This window comes from Pantherophis guttatus, chromosome 1, assembly GCF_059756535.1.
Source record: "Pantherophis guttatus breed Tessera chromosome 1, ASM5975653v1, whole genome shotgun sequence".
In the NCBI taxonomy this organism is placed as follows: Eukaryota; Metazoa; Chordata; class Lepidosauria; order Squamata; family Colubridae; genus Pantherophis; species Pantherophis guttatus.
In genome coordinates this window covers 118,507,638-118,529,544 of record NC_142063.1, presented here as the reverse complement: position 1 = coordinate 118,529,544, position 21,907 = coordinate 118,507,638, and the positions used below count along the sequence as shown (strand labels likewise).

Here is a 21,907-nt window from a genome sequence, read left to right as displayed (position 1 = left end):
GTAAGTAGCCTTCAGAGATTATAACTCTGCCTACATGGGAAAAAGATAATACACAGGAAAATCTTTTTAGCACCCCAAGGTAGGACACAAGCTTCAACAGTTTGGTTGTGTAATTTTTGGAATTACCTTAAAAGGTCAGTCCTAGATTTTATTAAATGATCTTGAATTGGCCGAATCGTTTTTGGGCTATTTAAAATACTTGCCTTTTAATAAGACTATATTCACTGTTTCTGTTGGAGAGGGCCTTAATATTCATTTGAAATCAAGGCAAATTTCAGTTACAAAATGTGCAGGGCTGTGAGGTTCTCTGTTCACCTTTTCTATTGGATTAAAGTGGGAAATGGATCACTGATTTCCTATTGCCATTAATGGTAACAAATCAAGTAAACTGATCTCCACCAGCAAGTCGATCACCTGACTAGGAACCAGATCCTTGGCTTCTCTTTGACTATTGCATTTCTATCTGCTTTGCAGACACTCTGAGTATGGATCAGCTAAATGAATGAGCCAAGCTGATTCAAGAAGTTCAGAATTTAGATAAGTCTTTGAACTTTGTCCCCCTGTACCTAACATGGCACAGACATGCCCTAATAGTAATTCTTTTTCTGTATCTTCCTAATTATTTTTTTATTTGTAGGACTGCTCATCTTAAACACGACTCTGGGTGGCTCACAACATAGAACCAAAATCATAAAAACCTACAAAAACCTGGTGCCTCCATCATCCCTTTGAGATGTCTCACAACAAGCCTCAATTATTCTCGTTCTATCCAGCACCTGGTTTCTATGATCTTCAGAGAGGTTAAGAGGATGGGGACCAGCTGGATCACCAGAAAGTGGGTGTTCCATAAGATATGAGCAGCCACATAAAAGGCACACTTCCAAGGTCCTACTAAGATTCCCTCCTATGATTTCAGGAGTAGGACTTGGAATGTGCCTACCTCTCCAATCTGGTAGGAAGGGCAGATATTCTCAGAGACAGATAGTCCCACAGATAACCTTGCTTCATGCCATGTAGGGCTTAAAAGGTGATAACTAGTACCTTGAATTCACCTGGGAGGAAACTGGGAGCTTGAGCAGAAGAGGGGGTAACTGTATTCTGCTGTATTCTGGACCAGTTGTAGCTTCTGAGTGAACTTCAAGGGCAGTCCCATGTAAAACACATGGTAGTAATCCAAGCAGATTGGATTTTGCCTTTATTTTGCCCCAAATCTCTGAATGTGACAAGATTAAATCTTTCTTAACTGTACAGGTATTAATACTGTTAGAAAGAAGAAAAAAAGTTCTGTTCTGATCCAGGACTTAAAGAATGCAGAAAGTAGGCAGTCCCTTAAAACAGAGGACTTTATTTCTGAGAACAATCAGCTGTCCAAAGTGGCCACAAGTCAATTTTCTAGGGTGGACTATTTTGTAGGAAAATCTTTCCTTTGTTCCTCAAAAGCCCACCCTCTAGGAACCTTTTGGAAACTTCAATTGGCTGGACAACCAAGAGGGAGCACTCTGAGGTTGGGCACCTTGGAACATAGAATAATAGAATTGGAAGGGACTTTGGAGGTCTTCTAGTCCAACCTCCTGCTCAAGCAGGAGATCCTATACCATTTCAGACAAATGGTTGTCCAGTCTCTGTTTAAAAGTCTACGGTGATGGAGCACCCACAACTTCTGAAGGCAAGCTATTCCATTGGTTGGTTGCTGTCACCATTAGGAATTTTCTCCTTAGTTTTCAATTGTTTCTCTTTTTGATTAGTTCCCATCCACTGTTCCTTGTCTTGCCTTTTTGGTGCTTTGGAAAATAGTTTTTGATCCTTTTGTTTTTGTAAGAGCACCTCTAATAAGGAACACTGCTATCACGTCTCCCCTAGTCCTTCTTTTTATTAGACTAGACATGCCCAATTCCTGTAACCATTCTTCGTATGCTTTAGCTTCCAGTCCCCTAATCATTCTTGTTGCTCTTCTCTGCACTCTTTCCAGAGTCTCAACATCTTTTTTTATATTGTGGTGAAATGGATGCAGTATTCCAAATGTGGTCTTACTAAGACTTTGTAAAGTGGTACTAGAACTTCACGTGATCTTGATTTTATCCCTCTATTAATGCAGTTTAGGATTTTGTGCTCTCCCCCCCCCCAACTTATTTACCATTTCAACTGGCTTCCTGCTTAATTAACATTACAGATAAAAGTGGCAGTCACACAGAAGGAAGAATCTTCTGTTCATTATGGATGAAATCTCTATAAGGAATGTTTACCTGAATGAGCTGCTGCTTTTGGCCAATTTCAACATTTTTGTCAAGTTTTGTTTTGTTTTAGCTTAAAGTCTCGCCTTTTGCCCTGGAAATGGCTGTGGGGTTGGGATATGTGGAACAAGGCAAGATTGAGTGGCAGGGAAGGTTGGATTTCCTTCTTACAGTAAATTTATCACCCATTGCCTTGAGAGAAGGCAGTAACCACATTGACTTGAGGCAGAGACAATAAAACAAGCTAAAGAATGTGGACAAAAGACACCATATTATTGTAATGTTATATTGATCTCAGGTAGATAGCACTTAAAGTTCAGTAATGGGAAAAGGCCTTTTGGATTAACAGTTATAAAGTGTGCCCATTCATTCAAAGACTAGCTAACCGTTATATTCTTTTTCTTTTTTAGGGCCAGGTATTTCCAGCCACTACCTGTTCCCAGCTTGCATGAGTTTGCCAAGACATTCCAGGGTGCCTTCCATCCTCTTCACAGGATGGATAAAAGATGGAATAGACTATTACAAGATCCTGGGGGTCACTCCAAATGCCACCCATGATGATATTAAAATGGCGTAAGTCGGTCTTCCACATGCTCAGCCTTCCAGCTTTTAGTGCCTACTGTAAGTGTGTGGACGATTTCCAAAGCCACCAGTTTTTCTATGTGGGCAGGTAGATTTCTTTATACTTTCTGGGATCTTCTGTTTTTTATCAAGAAAATTAATCAAGTATGTTCAATTTAATTTGTTTCAATTTAAATTTCAGTAGGCATAAATTACCTATACCTTTTAACAGCTTTTACTTTCTGGGTGTTTTGTTTTCCTTCTTTAAATTAAAGTTAGAAGGCTGGGAAGAAAATTCATTTGGGAATTAAGCTTCTTAATTCTGAGCCAAAAGTCTGAAACATCGTTTTAAAACAAGGATCAGCAATCTTGACTCGCTGTATATTATTGAACCAGCACCATCATTCCTTATCAAATTGGCCATTGGTGAGACATTGTGGGGATTACAAGCAGTAAATCCAGAATATGATGTCTTGCAAATCCTTGTTTTTAAAACTTTAATTTAGCAAGATTATTGGCAAGATCACCTTGTTTAATTATTCATTGAAGCTGATTCATTAGGCTTTTTCTCAAGTGTACATCATCACTATTAAATAGTAGGGTACAATAGCAATCCACTAGCATAGGGGACATAATGGAAAAATCTACATGGTTGCTAAGAATCAATAATGATTTGATGGCAGATAATCAAAGTACAGAGGAAAGGAAAAAATAAAGCAGGAAATACTGGTAGGTTTTGAGAACCATAACAGTTTGACAATGGTCAATGCTAAACCCAAATAAGACTGCTAAAAAAGCTTGGAGTAAATAAAAGTATAAGTTTAGTTCTATTAATTAATTATTTCTGCCATGAAGTGAGGTTGAAGGCATGTTATAACAAAAGAATAAAATGCTGAATTAATTCAAATAAAAAAAAAATAAAGCTAGCATTCTAACGTAGAAAAAAGTAGTAATAATCTAGTAGTAACACTGAAACTATTCAGACGACTACATTGAAAAGGTGCATCTTAGCTTGCTTTCCAGAATTCTTGCCTGAGTCCTACATTCAGATGTAGTTTCTTTATCTATGATGATGCTGTTCTCATAGGAACAGAAAAAGTGCCATTTGGATCAGCCTAAGATCCTGTGTAAAAAAAACTACCTGAATTTACTGTGAAATAATGCTCTCCCAATCATCTTTCTCAGTTGTTCTCGAAGTGTGGTCTGAGAACTTTTCAGGGCCCCCACAAAGGCAAATAAATAAACACTTTCAAATTTTAAGTCATTTTTAAGAAAGGTTAGGATTCTATACTTAGATCCATAATTTTGACAAAATGTTCTGCTGGTATGAACAGCGTCATGTGTAGGGTGGGAAATTTCTTTGCCACAAACATTGTGGAAAGCAAGAATGCCTCAGCATGGTAGAACTTCTACTTCTTCGTGTTGCCCCTTTATTGTAATATTTGAAGAAAGAGGTCTTGGGTTTCTGCCTGAGCATAGAAATAATGGATTGAAATGTGCTGATAAAAGCCATAGTTAGCATGATAATCTATGTTTATGAAGTCCTTGTTTAGTGTAGGTAGTCCTTGTTTAGTAACCACAATTGGAACTGGTATCCCAGTTAAGTGAGATGGTCCTTAAGTGAAACCATGACTGTGTTTATAATTTTACTTCAGCTTTTCTTTACACCCCTGTGAAGGTCATAAATGGAAGGATTGGTTAAGTTACTTCTTCATCACCGTTGTAATGACAAACGGTTTCTAAAATGAGGCAATCACTAAACAACTACCTATACTGTCCTTGGTACTAGTGGGAGTATCTGTCCAATATGCTTGCTTCTGATTCTTTGAGAAGTATTCCAGAATGAAAGAAAGCTTAGAATGAAATTAATAATTTGCTCAAGAGACTTATTATTTGCGGCCTTCCCTCTAACTGCATAGGTACAGAATGCAGCTGAAGAAGTGGCATCCTGACAAAAACCCAGATAACAAAAAAGAGGCTGAAGAGAAGTCAAAGGAGATAATGGAAGCATACAAAGTGCTGTCAAATGGTAAAGATCCAGCATCTTCACCCTTCCTAGATTACCCTCCCTTCAGGGGTGCCCTTACTTAGCATTACCAACACATTGATTCAGCATCATTTCAGGTGGATAAGTCCTAGCAGGAACTGTCATGAGACCTTTATATCTAATGAGTGGGTTTTTTTTTTTTATGGAAATTGAAAAGACAGAACCTTTAGGAAAATGCAAAGGCTTTCAAATGGAAGATGGTATGTTTGCATGTACATAAGATGACAGGATGAAAATACGTTAGCATGTTACTGTCCTCCACTTCTTCATAATGCTGTTCATGGATTAGAGTTGGGAAGATATTCTTTTTATTCTATGATATAACTTGGGCCATGGATTTAGAAGTTCACATCAGTTGCCTTCAGTGGTGGGTTGCTACTGGTTCGCCCCGGATCGGGTGAGCCGGTAGTGGCAGTGGCTGGAGGCTCCACCCACCTGCCCAGATGTCTCTGAGTATGCACAGAAGCTTCTGTGCATGCACAGAAGAATTGCACATGCGAGCGCACCCGCGCCCGCGAGCAAACCGGTAGCAAATGAAATTGAAACCCACTACTGGTTGCCTTCATTTTTTAAAAATAATTCCTAAATTCCTCCTTAATTGCAATCTACAACATGACGGCCAGTTTTAGTTTTCTAAATATATTTTACTTGTATAATATTCTTCCCATTTATTCTTTTTTACAAGTAATAAAACGGCACCCTCTGAAACCTTGTTCTTTCATGGTGTTAAATCACGCATGCTTCTTAGAATAAAAATATTATTTCTTACACACACACACACACACACACACACAAAGAACATTCTGGAAGTCCTACCTCAAGGGAGAGAGAAAGGATAACTGCCCAGTTTTCAGAATTTGGAATACAAGGAATAAAATCTGGGAAGAAATTCTGTTAGTCTCAGGGTTACAAATAATCTCCCATCTTGAAATGTCAGATGTTATTATTCTTGATATACAGTAAACTTCTATATTTATCTGGATGTGTATGTGTTACTTTAATAATATAGTTTAAAAATCTTCCAAGAGAACCTCAGAAAGTAAGTCACATACCCTGAAGTTTTATTCACATGAACTTTGGGAGACTTATGGTAGACCTGGATTGCCCTGTTGGGCTGCGTGTTTTGAGTTTTCGTTTTGATTTTAGTTTTTTTTAGTGGGTTTTTATGGAGTGACATCATAGAGCATATTCAGTTTGATGTTTTATGGATTTTTATTGCATTTGCTGATCTTGTAGCATGCAAATGTATGAATTAAATATATGACATTAGACAGAAAACTGAAATACATGGTTTGGCTGTAATATAAGTGAAACAATGAAAGCCATGTAGTTTGCTAGACCATATGGAGTTTGGCATGATATCACTCTACTATCCAAGAATAGAAAGAGGGATTGTGGGAAAAAGGAACAGAAGCAGGAAGAGCCCTGAGAACATCCATCTAATCAAATAAGAGGCTTGCTAGGCAGCGTCAAAGAAAGAATGGGGAGTCAAAGCAGGGAAGCAGATTTTCCATCACATTTGCTGATTAATTGATCTAACTCAAAATTAAGAGTGCACATGAAATGGAAAATATGTTTTGCTTTGGAATTGGGAAAAAAACATTCCATTTCAGAAATTCTGCTGATTCAGATTGGCATGGTTCAACAGGAAAACAAATCTGAATATTTTGGCAGTTCTGGATTTTGAATGAAGTCACATGCAGAGAGATCCCTGAAGGACCCTGGAATGGCTTTTTGGAGGGAATAAGTTGAAACCAATGCATATCTCTCCCTCTCTTCTTCCCTCCCCAGTGCAACCACCCAATTGGCCTGCTTCCTAATTTGTAACATCTTCTCTTCCTTCCCTTCTCTCCGCTACTATGGCTGTTCATGTGTGACATCTCTGTACTTAAAATCCTAGTTCATTCAAGAAAAAATACTATTAAATCACTATACCTTCTCTAATTCCAAACACAAAAAAATAAAACACAACTGAAATATAATTGTTACTCATGTATGAGTGGCTAAATCATTTTAGTGCTACATGTTTATGTGTTAACTTCCTTAGCTAATATTGTGTTTAACCATCACAGTTTGTGATTCTCCCTATTTGTCATTAATTCTACTGAAGAGTTATCCTGTAGATTGTATCAATTTCATCTCCTTTATTTATTTTTTTCTGCACAAAGCTGCCTAATTCAAGAATGTGGAACAACCTGCCCAGTGGCTACTGTTTCAATTATTCCAGTATTTGCTTTTATACATTGTCATTGACGTTCAATTGTGGTGAGACTTTTAGTGCATTGTCATCCTACATTTTCCTCTTTCATGCCACTTTGTTTTTCCTTAGTCATTTGAACACAGCATGTGATGGCATTCATATACAAAGTGTTCCACTGAAAAACAACTTTGCAGAAAGTTACTTTATTCTAGATATGCTAACCTGCCAGTCATTCATTTTAAACAAAACTTTGCTTCTTTAGCATTCTGCAATGCAAGTTTAATAATTTCCATTCCTACTTATTCCATTCTGTTCCATTCTGCTAGCCATTATTATTACAATTACTGTACTCTACTGTATTACTATTCAATCATTATTATGATTACAATACCACACTCCATAGTAATATTACCTAGCAATGTTTTCTTTGTGTGAACACTGTATTGCCTTAATTCCTCTCTCTGTAATTTCTTCTTCTTTTTGTTACTATCCAACATGTACAGTACTTGCAACTTTCCACACTAAGATTTTTATATTTGCACTTTTACTTGCTGTCCCTCTATACTGCTTTTCCTATTTACTCCATTGACAGAAATATGCCATATATTTTATTTGGCTGCTTTACTCTGTTTGCTGGTGGCTCTAAAAACAATATCTCCTCTATTGTCCTCTTATGCCTGTTTCAAAATTGCAGCTTTATTGGCAATTCTGCCATGCTGATACTGGGGAGAAAGTTCAAATACAGGTAGTCCTTGACTTATGACCACAACTGAGCCCAAAGTTTATGTTGTTAAGTGAGGTATTTGTTAAGTGAGTTTTGCTGCATTTTACGACCTTTCTTGCCACAGTTGTTAAATGAATCACTGCAGTTGATAAATTAGTAACCTAGTTGTTAAATTAATCCAGCTTCTCAAATGATTTTGCTTGTGAGAAGGTCGCAAAAGATGATCCTGTGACCTTGGGACATAGCAACAGTCATAAATGTGAACCAGCTGCCAAACATCTGAATTCTCATCAGATGGTTATGGGGATGCTGCAAAGGTCGTAATTGTGAAAAATGGTCATAAGTCACATTTTTTAATACCATTGTATCTTTGAACGGTCACTAAACGAACTGTTGTAAATCGAGGACTACCTGTAAGAGGGGAAAAAGGCTGCAGTTTTTCCAAACAGCCTGTTCTTCTACATTCCTATCTTCAAAAAAAAAAAAAGAGGAAAAAAAGAGGATGTAAGGAATTAGAGGCCAGTGAGTTAGGCACCGGTACCTGAAAAGTTTCCAGAGAAAATCTTAAAGTTGATAAACATCTTGAAGACAATGCTTTCAATTATGAGGTGCCAAAGTCAGCATAGTTTTATAAAGAACAAGTCCTGTCAGGGTAATTTTTTGAGAGGATAATTTCCATAATGGATTGTGGGAAGGCTGTCAACATAATGTCTCCTGACTTCAGCAAAACGTTTGACAAAGTACCTCATGATCTGCTAATTAGCAAGCCTGTTAAATATAGGCTGAATAGCATAACAATGAAGTAAAGGCATGGTTGTTTGAAAATATTATTCAAAATGTGGTTCTCATCAAATTGGAGGGAGGCATTGAGTTGAATGCCATAACATTCAAACCTGAGTTTTCTACTCTTCTATAATTTTAATAATGATGGGTGAAGAGGTAGAGAAAATCATGTATTAAGTTTGCAAATGACGCAAACTTAGATGGCTCACTGGGAATTGAGCAGCATATAAATTTAATACACCAAGGCTGGTCATGCGGTCAGCCAGATGTTTACACTGGATTCGGCATTTTTGTCCATTGAGTCCTTCCTAAGGACCTGGGATAGGCAGATGTTGTTGTTTAATAATATTAAAGATTTTAAAGATATTGCGCAGGATATAAGGTGTTCCAAGTAAAACTGCCTTTTGTAATTGCTTGATGGTGATTTTATTGATGCTGATGGTATTCAAGTGTTGCTTCAGATGTTTTGGAATTGCCCCCAAGGTGCCTATTACTGATAATACTATCCTTGGTTTCTTTTGCCACAGTTGTTCTATTTCTGTTTGCAAGTCTTTATATCTTATGATTTTCTCCAGTTCTTTCTACACTGCTCAAAAAAATAAAGGGAACACAAGCAGAAGACATCCGAGATCTGAATGAATGAAATAGCCTTATTAAATACTTTGTTTGTTACATACAGTAGTTTTGTGTTCCCTTTAGTTGTTTGAGTAGTGTATAAACTACTGTTGATTGATTGATTGATTGATTGAATTTATTTTAGCTATCTTAACTTTTATATTGTATGTATTTTAATTTTGGCTGTTCACCGCCCTGAGCCCCTAGGGGGAGAAGGGCGGTATATAAATTCAAATATAAATAAATAAATAAATAAATGTAAAGAACAAAATATTTAATAAGGCTATTTCATTCATTCAGATCTCAGATGTCTTCTGCTTGTGTTCGCTTTATTTTTTTGAGCAGTATATTTTCTTCTGTTGTCTCCAGATATTGTAGTGTCCACTATCCAGACTTTTTTGTCTGGATTGTTAAATTTGGGATGCTGTGAGGCAGGTGAATTCTAAAGTCCTACAGCATTTTAGATTCATTTTCTATTACTTTGTGGCCTCACAATTCTTGCTTCAGGTAAGTGGTATTTTTTGCAAATATTCCAGTACATCATTGTGTTTGTCATGCCACTAGCTATTTGCAAACAGTCTGTTCTTACAGCAGCTAACTATTCCTTATTATTATTATCTGCATAGAATAACGTGATATCACAACTTCCATTTCTTTAGTTGGTGTTAGCCTTCAGACACATCAAGTTCTCCCTGAGAATCTAGGATGTTGCAATGTATCAATGCAGTATATGTGTGGATCCAAGTAGCGAGGCCTTTTGCAATTGACTGATGGAAATTTTGTCAATGTGCAGATTTTCTAAGAGTCATCTAAGATTTTTTGGTATGGCATCTAGCATGCTGATAACTATGGGACCACCACGGCTGATTTATGCCATAATCTTTCAGCTTCAATTTTTAGGACTTGATCCTTTGTGATCGTTTCCATTTCTTTATTTTCTATTCTACTATCCTCTGGTATTATCGATCAACTATCCATACTTCCTTCTTTTCAACTGCAGTTAAATCTGGTGTGTTATGAGCCAAGATTTTATCAGTTTGTATTCAGAAATCCTACAAGTATTATTTTTAATATTTATTAAATAATTTAGGTCCTGGATACACGAGACCTACTAAAAAGAATACTATTTCATTTTAGTATTTAAAAATAATTATTTCACTAATTCCCTTGAAAGTAAAAATAAAATTCTGTTCTACTTTGATAGGTTAGGAAATGAACTGAAAGAAATATGACAGAATGAAGTTTAGCAGAGATAAGTGCAGAGTTCTTCATTTAGGAGACAAAGCTAACATGCACAAGTGTAGGCTGTGAGTTATTTGGTAACTATTTTGGGGAAATATCTTGAAATAGTACTTAATGAATATGAATCAGCAGTTGACAGGGCTGCAAAAAAGGTATCTAATCAATTTATATGCTACCCCACTCAGCCATAAGAAATCTAATGTTTAAAACTTAAAAAATAATCACTATAATTTTTTCTGCATTTCCCATTTTGTGTATTATGGTCAGTTCTAGGCACCCTACATGGATTCAGACAAACAAGTTCAGAAAAGAGCAGTGAGGATGTTGAGAGGACTAGACACTAAGTCCCATGAAAAGAGTTTGAAAATATTAAGAATATTTAGTTTTAGAAGTTTGGAGACATGGAGGATATGATAGCACCCTTCAATTATCTGAAAAGTTGTTGCACAGAAGATCTAGACCTGTTTTCAATAGTAATAGAATGCAAAACCTGGAATAATTAATTTTAATTACAGGAGGGCAAATACCAAATGAATCACAGAAAAAAATTCCAACAGTGCAGTTTGATAGTGAAACTATCAAAATTGGTACTCGTGAATACCAATATTGAAAATTGTTGGGTTCCCGTTCACTGGGTGTGTTCAGGAAGAGGCCAGCTGTTGAGATATTTTAATTTGGATTTCTTCACTGAGTAGGGAGCTGGACTTGATGGCTTAAAAATACCTCTTTCAATTTTACAAGTTTGTGCTTAAATGGATAAAAGATTCAAATTGCTTGTCTTTTGGCAATCAATACGAGATCTATTTAATTAATTAAAACTATTTTTATTCTGTAAATAACTAATTTAGTGTTCAGTATAGCTCACACATTTCTGGTTAATGAACCTAAATCTAATCTAAAACTAGTAAATATTGTTGCCTCTTATATTCAAATTAATCTACGGCAACTTTAAAACAAGAGCACAACAAATTCTTTATAGATGAGTTAGATTTAGATTTCATTGTCTCTCTTTGTGATGCCAACAGTCCCTTATAAAATTGTTTCTTTTTTTATTGATATCAGGGCAATAAATAACAGCGTGATCACACCCTTAGCATTTTTAAATAATTAACTGCCCCTCAGGAATACACTGCAGACATATCCTTTGCTGAAATAATGATTTTCTCATGTTATATCTAAAGTGTAACATCTATTACATGTGTTATAAACCTATTGTACATAATTTTTCCTATGATCATATTCTATCCTGAAAAATCTTGTCCATTTTGTTGAGCTATTTGCTCCAACAACTGATCAGAAGCTAGAATTAATGTATTCCATTCATAAACATGCGTCTGATTCTTTTTTGGTCAAAACCACCATTACCTCTAGGGAATGAGGAGAACAGAGTATCATCTATGATTAACTTTTGTAGACAGACAGATCTTTATTTCATTCATTGACCAATAAACGTGCAATCAATAAAATGAACAACACAAAGCTATTCTCTAATAGCAAGAACTATTAGCAATCATTTGTTGGCAAAGCTTTCACATAATGTAGCCAAGTTTTGTTACTTGATTTTGATTATTTAACAGTGCAAATAAAAGCTATTTTTGGACATTTAAATAAAAGAGGAGTAATCAACTGTTGGTAAATGACCCCGTAGACCTGGCAATACAGAAGAACATGAGCTGTGGTTTCTATGGTATCCATATCACGGGAGTGGGGCAGTCTCGGGTTTCATATGAGGTTTTCCTATATTTCCTTTCCAAGAGAGCTGTAAGGAGGACATTAACTGGAGCTAAAGAAAATGCTCTCCTAAGGGATTTGGTTATTTGGTTATAGTCTTTGTGAGCGTAGAAGTACATATATGAAATGGGTCTTCGTTAATTACCAGCCTGAAGCTTATGATTATCTTCTGCATCAACCAACTAGAAACATATGCAGGATGTTCTTTGTATTTTTGTGGCAATGCTGTTCCTAACTGAATCAGAATCAGAACAGAGTTGGAAAGGCCCCCTGATCAAGCAGGAGATCCTATACCATTTCAGACAAGTAACTGTCCAGTCTCTTCTTAAAATTCTCCAGTGATGAAGCACCCACAACTTCTGAAGACAGGCTGTTCCACTGGTTCATTGTTCTCACTGTTAGGAACTTTCTCCTTAATTCCAGGTTGAGTCTCTTCTTGATTAGTTTCCATCCATTGTTTCTTGCCCTGCCCTCTGGTGCTTTGGAAAATAAATTGACCCACTCCTCTTTGTGGCAGCCTCTCAAATACTGGAATACTGCTATCATGTCGTCGTCCCCCCCCCGTCCTTCTTTATATCAAATGATGTTGATGCATTTGATGTTGATATAATTCATTTGATATAAGTGATATTTGATATTGATATAACTATATCATTTAGTTATCATCAGTTTGATGATATCAAAATTATCATTTGATATCTTCGCATTTGATAAATTTTGCAGCATCAATGTGTTTGAACATTTAAATAATTACTGTTTCTTTGTATAAACACAAGGTATTGTTCAGAATCCTGAATAACTCTACTAACTTCACCATTTTGGCACCAGGTAACTTCAGCGTACATTTTTCCTTTCAGAGAACAATCGTATCCTTCCCTGTTCCCTCAGCGATAAACAGAATGAAACTGGTGAGTAATTTAGCAACTTAGCTGCCTGTTGTACAAGTCCAAATGGAGGAACACTAAACTCATAAGTGTCTCTGTGGCACTTCTCCTGATTTACAGAGTCACACCTGAGGATAAATATCAGAGGATACTTATGAGGAACAGCTGGTCACCAAAGAGATATGTTTCCCTATCACAACATGGTATAACGACATTTACAGTAGTTAAAGAAGACATGAATGATGTCATTCTGGTCAGTTTTACAATCCCACTCCACTCTGTTGTTGATCTGTCCCCGTCCACACACACACACAAACACAGCCAGCCGAGGGTTAAGGAAACACTTTGGCACACACCCAGGTTTTATCTCCAACTTGGCAGCGATTTACACACCGTCTGCCAAGTGCGTTTATTTCCACAAAACAGAAAGATAAGATACTTAACGTACAAAAAATCCAATCAGAATAATATTTCTCTCAGCAGTTCCGGACGAGGCTTTAGTGACTATCCAAGATTTACTTTTGTTCGTCACAAGGATCACTGGCCACCACCCTCTATTATATAGTCTCTGGGGTGTGGTCCAGTGACTCAGTTCTAATCCCTAGCATGCCTCCTGAGCTGCTGCAATCGTTTATCACGCCTTCGGTGGCATGCGTCCAGGAATGATGTTTCTCCCTCGCTCTCATCCGAGCCACCTGTCTCCCTGTTAATCTCCTCTCCCTCAGCCGGCACCTGAGACAGTGCCAGAGGGGAGGGGTCTGGAGAGGGAGGCCTGGCTGACTCCTCTTCCTCATGCTCGGAGCTTTCTTCCTCTGATGGGACAGGCTCAGAGGGCGGGGCCATAACAGTTGTCTTCTTTTAGGGACGTTGAAGAAGGCAATAACAATACACCCTACCCATCCTTTTTTAAAAAAAAATAAATATTGTGAGGGAGATGCAGGTCAATGTCTGACAGTTTATCTTCATAACCAACATTTTAGCCCTGAAGCAGAACTGAAATGGCAAAGTAGCTTTCATGCTTGGATCCAGTCTTGTCTTATTCCCTTGAGGCATTGATAGACTGTATAGTCCTGGATCATCAGGTCATCAAGCCAGCAGAAAAACTGGCCTGATGTGTTTTGTTTTCAAGTTACCTGGCAGTTATTGATAAAAATACAAAGTGGTATGTTAATATTTTGAGCATATCAGTTTGACTAGAGCAGTGGTTGATTATAATCCATGTATTCCAAAAGTTCCTACTTAATAAACGGTGCCCCCTGTGTCGTATTTGTGATGATTTCATGACTATGAGCTACATCTAACAAAGTTGAACACAGAGAAGATCATTCCTGATCCTCCAAACTGTAAACAGCTCCTTCTGAATCCTTAAAATTTTAAGGCATTATTTTGACTCTGGATATTTTTGTGAGGGTGTTTAGATTTGATTTTAGAAGCCACGGGAAGAAATTGTGGTACAGATGATTCTCAACTTACAACATTTCATTTAGTGACCATTCAACGTTACCATGGCCCTGACAAAAGGGACTTAGAACTGTTGCAGCATCCCCATGGTCACGTGATCAAAATTTGTACGCTTGGCAGCTGGTTCATATTTATGACGGTTGCAGTGTCTTTTTCATCTTTTGTCAATGGGGGAGCCAAATTCACTTAACAACCATATTACAAAACTTAACATTTGAGAAACTAGTTTCACTTAACAAGCGGGTTACTAACTTATCAACTGCAGTGATTCACTTAACAAGCGGGGCAAGAAAAGTTGTAAATGAAGCAAAATTCACTTAACAACTGTTTCACTTAGCATCAGAAATTTTGGGCTCAATTGCCATAAATCGAGCTCTATCTGTATTATCCGCAATGTATATTTATCTAGCTCTGTTTCCTACACTGAACCTCCAGAGTAAGTTAAACCTAATAAATGAAACACTTTGAATTATCCTAATGTTTTTGTGCAATACTATACTTTTCCACTTAGGCCTTTATGGATGGAATTTCTTCAGGGGTGCATGAGTAGAAAGACAGATATGGTCAAGAAGAATAGCACAAATATTTGCAATTGGATGGCAGGAATTGTTAAATGTTCTGGATTGCTCAATTTGTCCTTTAATTAGATTAAAAATCTAGTTTCTTCCAGGTGTGCTGTCTGCTCATGAGAAACCCAAGAACAGTAGCCCAAGAAAAGAGGAATCCCACACAAAATTGAATAAACAGAGCATTCAAGGAACTGAGTCCACTTCAGAGAATAACAGTGGCTCCTGTTATGAATATGAAGATTCAACCTTTGAATCTACCGATGAGTCATCCCATTCAGAGGACAATCTCAGTGTTGAATCTGGGGAGTCACGTAGTGAATCAAAATCTGAATCCAGTTGTGAAATTAGTGAGTCCAGTGAACTTAGTGCAGATTCAGAATCTGAGCTTAACTATTCAGAACCTTCTAAGTCCCTTCCTGTATCTGTGCAGGAGAAGTCCCAGCCAAAGACAAAGCAAAATAAATTATCTATCCAAGAAGCAGATTTTCAGGCCAGGAATTATCTCAGGAGGCCAGACAGAAGAAATGGATTGCAGACTGAGATAAAAACAGGGTCTGATGTGAAAAGCGAGCTGCGTACTAAGAACAGTAAGTTCAGTCGAGAGCCTCTTAGTGAGAATAGTGAGAATTGCAATGGGAAGAGAATAGCTCAGACAGAAAAAAGTAGGCCGTACAAAGAAAAAATTAAACAGGATGAAAACCTAGAGATCCAAATTGGGAGCCCCAATCTCCCAGAATTAGAAACTGAAGAATACAGTGGGGCGAGAAAGAGACTTGCCATTCAGAAAAAAGAGCAAAATGAGAAATTTGAACAACACAGCAAGAAAAAGCTTCAGAAAGGGAAGACTGACAGTCTTCCTGGAAAGCTGCAAATTAAGAAGCCTCCAGCACAGAAGAGCAGATCCTGCCCCAAAGAGGAGCTGGACACCAGAACTGGGCAGCAACAAAGATTTGACCAACCTGATTCATGTCCTGGATATATGAGACCTATCAGAAGGAATACTGTTTCATTGTCCCCTCAAAAGGGAGCACGGAATGGGAAGGCAGATGTGCAATCACAAAAAAGTGAGCTGAAAGTTGGTAAGGCAAGATATCCTCAAAAGAAAGAGATTCAGACTAGGAGAAGCAAATTGCATGCTGGGAAAAGCAAGGTGAACATCCAGAAAAATAATTTCCATGCTATAAAGAACAGCATGGATAGCCACAAAAGAGAGCCACCGGTTGGGAAGAGCAAGATAAATGCTGGAAAAAGTGGATGGCCTGATGGGAAAGTGAAAAAAACAGCCCCTGAGGCCAGAGAGAGAGATGTGGAGAACAGCAGACCTGCTTACACATGGAAAGTACCAGCTACTGTCTGGTTTGGCCCAGCAGAAAATGCAAGCAGTTTTCCATTCGGCGGGATGACGGAATTACTGTATGGCCAAACAGCTTTAACAGATAAAAGAAAACCATATGGAACAAATCCAAATTTGCGTAGTAACCAGGGGCCAAATATCCAGGCATGGAGTAGAATAAACCCATTACATCTGAAGAAGAACTACCTTCCACACATCGGTGTCTCATTTCAGGAGAGGAAGACTTGGTCACCACATATAAACAACCCCACTGAAATATATACATCAGACGTCTCATCGTCCTGTCCAAGATGTTCCCAGTGTTGGTGCAAGTGGTTTCACCATAGTCTGTGAAAATATGCACAAGTGCTGGACACTTGTTGCAGAGAACAGAACTTTCCACGTACGGCAGCTTTTCAATAAAGAATGTTTTGAAAGTCAAGTTTGGTTTCTATTACATGTTCCTACTCCAGAAGACAGGACGATAATTACAGATGCAGCAAGGGAACTTCTGGTACTTAGGCTAATGTGAAGAAGAGTGAATGAATGCCATCTTTGAGTGTCCCTGTTCTCCTTGCTACTTAGGTAAAGGTAAAGGTTCCCCTCACACATATGTGCTAGTCACTCTTGACTCTAGGGGCGGTGCTCATCTCCGTTTCAAAGCCGAAGAGCCAGCGCTGTCTGAAGATGACTCCATGGTCATGTGGCTGGTATGACTAAACGCCAAAGGTGCATGGAACGCTGATACCTTCCCACCAAAGGTGGTCCCTATTTTTCTACTTGCTTTCAAACTGCTAGGTTGGCAGAAGCTGGGACAAGTAACGGGAGCTCACCCCATTATGCAGCACTAGGGATTTGAACTGCTGAACTGCTGACCTTTCGATCGACAAACTCAGCCTCTTAGCCACTGAGCCACCGTGTCCCTCTACTTAAATTAACATTAAAACAATGCTGCATTTTTGAGATGTGGGGTTCACACAGAATGCTTGTCTTTAATTCTGGAAACCTACCCCCAAGTATATGCTTGTATAAAAAAAACTAGAGAAGTGGATAGGTTGATGGGCCTGGATCTTCTCACTCTCTATCATCAATCAGAAATCCCCATCCTGTTTCCTCCTGTTCCCCATCGCCATTCATTGCATTACAGGCTGCCTTTGAATGTGGGTTAAAGATTTAGTTCTGAGTGGATATATTTCATATCCCAAATCAGAAATGGGCATTTCACTGTATTTCCTGAGACTCTGAATGGGGGTAATGGAAGAGAGCAGAAATTATTATTCAAAGTGTTAATAAGATCTCCCTCACAATCTATTAGGTTCTCATATAGAAGGGAATTTCTGTATGAGATTCTGAGATTGTATATGAGACGCTGCATTCAGAAATAACTCATGCGATCCAATAGGTTCACAGTATGTTCTGTCTTTCTAGTCTTCTAACTTGTATTCTGCTTTGAGAGACAGCTCTGAAAAGCAGATAACAATACATTCATTTTTGGTCTGAGAATAAGCCCAACATTGGCCAGAATGCTTATTTGCATTTTAAATCTGTCTTCTGCTAGTCTCTTCTTGGTGACCCAAGATCAGCATATTTTGCATAAGAAGGGTTGAATGGTTAATTTAGTTCCCCACCTGGAAATGATGTATGACAGATTAACAAATGCTATACAGCTAGGTCACAATTAGTGCAAGTTTGAATAGTGTGGTATTCAATTTAGTACAAATTATAAATTGATAGGTTGTGTTTAATGTGAGCCCAAATTCAGTTAGCATGAGGCTAACACATGTGCAGTTGAGGCTCATGCATGTACAGAGGTTATTGGGGTTCTAATCATTGTGTACCCAATATGGAGAAAAGGTTCTATTTGAGGAAGGCTCCAAAAATAAGTTCATTTTGAAGAACTACAGCAGAATATAGGAGATAGTAGGTATTTATTTTTATTTATTTGTTTATTAAATTTATACACCACCCATCCCACTATCCAACGTGACTTTGGGCAGTTTACAAAAGGTATGCTTTGGATACAAGTTTATTCACTTTTATTGTTGTAAAGAATATATTAATAAACTTATTAAAATTATGTTTAAAAAGCATAATTGCTTATTTCCATCAAGCTGGAGCCAATTACCCCATAATCCATAGAAATATCACTTTCAATAGTGCAAAATTGAATAGTGCAGCCATTTTGTGGGATTCATTAACCACACTAATCGAGACATACCTGCATATTAGTCTTACACTCCGAGTAAAAGCAAGAGATGCTTTAAGTATTGTACTTGACAGGACACATGCAATTCAGCAACATAAAAACTTAAAAGAAACATCTATTAGTTTAATCCACAAGGATGGTGCAGCTATATTTTTCATATGACAAGCAATGCGGATTTAGATCCTTTAATTTTATAATTAATGCTTAGATGTACCATTTGCATTCAGTCTTATGTCTCATTTAGTATTAGACTAATTCTGAGTTCAAAAGAAACATTGTCTACCTGGTCATAAAATCCTTTGAAGCACTGAGCAACATTTTGAGCAAGTTGATTTTGCCATGCTGGTGAAACAACTGACATATTAAGTGCACGTTTGGAAGGGAAGTAGAAAAACTCAAATAAAAAATGAAATAATTGTGCAAAAATCAGACAAGTGGACACTCCAGCTGAAATTTCTGCCATAACCTAGTAGTCAAGTAATAACTGTCATACTCCCACCCTATAATCATGCACATGGAAAGAAAATGTATACAATCATAGGCGTATGCCTCTAGCATGGCTGCATAGATAATATTTATGACTACACTCTAGCAATGACCAAAACCAAAATAACACTATGTTGGGTTATTGGCACAGTAACACATGCCAAGAAAAGAAAGCATTCAATGCATTGCTCATTTTACTTAGCTAAACCCTTGCCAAGTATTTGCAGGACACACACAAAGTTCAAGACTTATTCAGGAAGGAGAAGATTCTTGATAAGCAGCCAAAGAAAGGGAAGGCACTGAAACATGGTATATATGATCTCACTCTGGTGGAGATGGGACTGGAGTTCTCCAAATCAGAATAAAGGCAAAAATAAATCCCCAGCCTGTTTAAAGTCTCATTGCTCATAGCTATTGGCTACAGGAAGAAGCAGCGATAAGCAGATGCATCGTTTGGCTTTTTCTCCTCCCACATCAGAGATTCCAGGGTCCTACAGGTTGCAAAAGGACTCATGGTTTATCACTAGTTCAAATCTAAGTTCAAACTTTTATTTATTTATTTATTTATTTATTTATTTATTTATTTATTTATTTATTTATTTATTTATTTATTTATTTATTTATTTATTTATTTAATTATTTAATTTTTGTGCCATCCATCTCACTAATACAGTGACTCTAGGCAGCTTACAATTTATTAAAAAGTTAAAAAGTGCTAAAAAAACAATTAAGATTAGAATAAAAAGTTAAAAATTAAAAGCCAAGATAAGATGATAATAAGATAAGCTTTTTTGTCACTTTTTTCTGGGAACACACTGCCAGACATTAAAAAATGAAATTCTGATGCTCAAAAGAAAATAAATATATACCCCAATATAGATGATAGGCAGCCTAGGGGCGAGATTCTTCTCTACCCCATCAGCTACCCCCAATGTAGCAGGTTCCTGTCAGGGCCCCAGGCCAAATATCAAATCTAGGTTTTTAGGCTCTTCTTGAATGACCACTACCAATAAGCTGTTACTTTGCATCAGGGCTGTCATACTTGCGGCCTAGATGCATCACACGCTGGCCACACTCATGTCCGGTTTAGCGAAGGGGGAAATAGTTGTGATACATCATGTGACACCACCGTGACAATGCGGTGCCTCTGCGGTGCCTCTGCCAGTGAAAACATGGCCTTCCTGAGCTTCATTTTTGCTGGCAGAGGGTTGCAGGAGGCTGTCCCAGCCAAAAACAGAGCTCAGGAGCCTGTTTTCTCTGGCAGAACACTCAGGCCACAGGCGCCCCCGACACGAGTGATGTCAAACTGGCCACGCCCATCCCGGCCTCCAAGATCAAACACAACCCTGATGCAGCCCTCAATGAAATCGAGTTTGACACCCCTGCAATAAAGTATATACACTGAGTGAATAAACTCAGAGTGTCCATGTGTTATTTTGCATGCAGAAACCAAGCAGGGTATCTCTATGATGTCTTTGTTAATTATAATTCTTATACCTTCACTACAGAAATTAGTAGACAAGGCACACACTACCTATTCATTATATCCTCCTATTCATTACATGATAATCATCACTTATTAACATCTAAATCTACAGTTTAGCTTGTGAATATTTATGTATTTTCAACCCAAGACACGAACAAGAATAGAAAAGGACTGTGTTTTGCTCTTGCTTAATTTGTTGTTAGATCAGCTGTTACCCGCACAAACAGGAAATACTTGTCTGATTCCTATCCAAACTTAGTTCTCTATAGCTCACACTGATTCAATGTCTATATACTCATTTTGGAAGACAGGCATCGCTAAAGGAAAGACTATTACTGCTGCTTCTGTTTCTGTTTCTACTATTTTCCCAAAGCATCATCTTTTGGCAAATTTATTAATTTATGAATGAAACTCTCCAGCTATTGTGTTTTATGAGAGCATGCATAAAATATTCATTTAAAAATTCAGAGGGCAGAGATCAGAGCTGGCCTTGAAGTTGCTTACTGAAAAGACTTGGCCCATAATTCCAAGGAGTTATACCTCAATTCAAAGAAAATACTACGCTGCACAGGCTGCAAGACAGGTCTAAGCCCCCTGAATCCTAGCAAACAATGCACAAAACTGCATCACGTGATGGCACATAGTAAATGTTCCACAGTTTTTGACTGTTTTAACAGTAACATAGATGGAAGGGACCTTGGAGGTCATCTAGTCTAACCCCCTGCTCATGCAGGAGACCTGTACTAGGGATTCGAACTGTCGAACTACCGACCTTTCTGATCAACAAGCTCAGTGTCTTAGCTACTGAGGCACCTAGACTGTTTTACAGTTTCACTCATTCTTTTTTTGTTAGAGAGCATCATCAACTATTTCTAGTTACACTTCAAAGTGAGTTATTAACCCCTGAATGTAAACTTCAATGAATGCAAGCTTGGGTAATGCAATATTAAGTTTAGAGCGAACTGTAAATTGATAGCGGGTCATATTTAGTGCAACTCAAAGTTCAGTTAATGAGAGGCTAGTTTGTACACTGTTGTAGTTGAGGATTTAGATGCTGCTATTCTTGGAGAACAGGAAGATTCCGTCAGAGGAAAACAATACAAGTTCAAAAAACAAGAGGCTCATTACTAATCAGAGCAAAAATTTGATGTAAATAAATGACACGAAGGTGGTCTAGCAAAGGTAAAATAGGATAAGACCCTGAATTTATGATGTGTAATGTTATACAACTCAGAGAGGAAATAAAAGAAACAAGGAACATTACATCACCTTTTTGTGCTTTGCAAACATCTTCAAGATGTTTTTGTTTGTGTGAGTTTATTGTTAGGAATGATACTTAGAAGTTTTT

General features: G+C 37.6%; 1 protein-coding gene across 4 annotated transcripts; it reads left to right on the top strand.

Annotated features, from left to right (window-relative positions):
* On the top strand, nt 1-16,823 carry LOC117675285 (uncharacterized). 4 transcript variants are annotated; one of them, XM_087881620.1, is made up of 5 exons: nt 1-79; nt 2,642-2,804; nt 4,712-4,821; nt 12,992-13,042; nt 15,150-16,823. In XM_087881620.1, exons 2-5 carry the CDS (start codon nt 2,680-2,682, stop codon nt 16,733-16,735), a joined length of 1,872 nt encoding a protein of 623 aa, XP_087737746.1. In that variant the 5' UTR covers nt 1-79; nt 2,642-2,679; the 3' UTR covers nt 16,736-16,823. The 4 variants fall into 4 exon arrangements, with proteins under 4 accessions (XP_087737746.1, XP_060543842.2, XP_060543841.2 ...); XM_060687859.2 differs by having other exon boundaries at nt 7-79; nt 2,642-2,852; XM_060687858.2 differs by having other exon boundaries at nt 14-79; nt 2,642-2,901.
* The last annotated feature ends 5,084 nt before the right edge of the window (nt 16,824-21,907 follow it).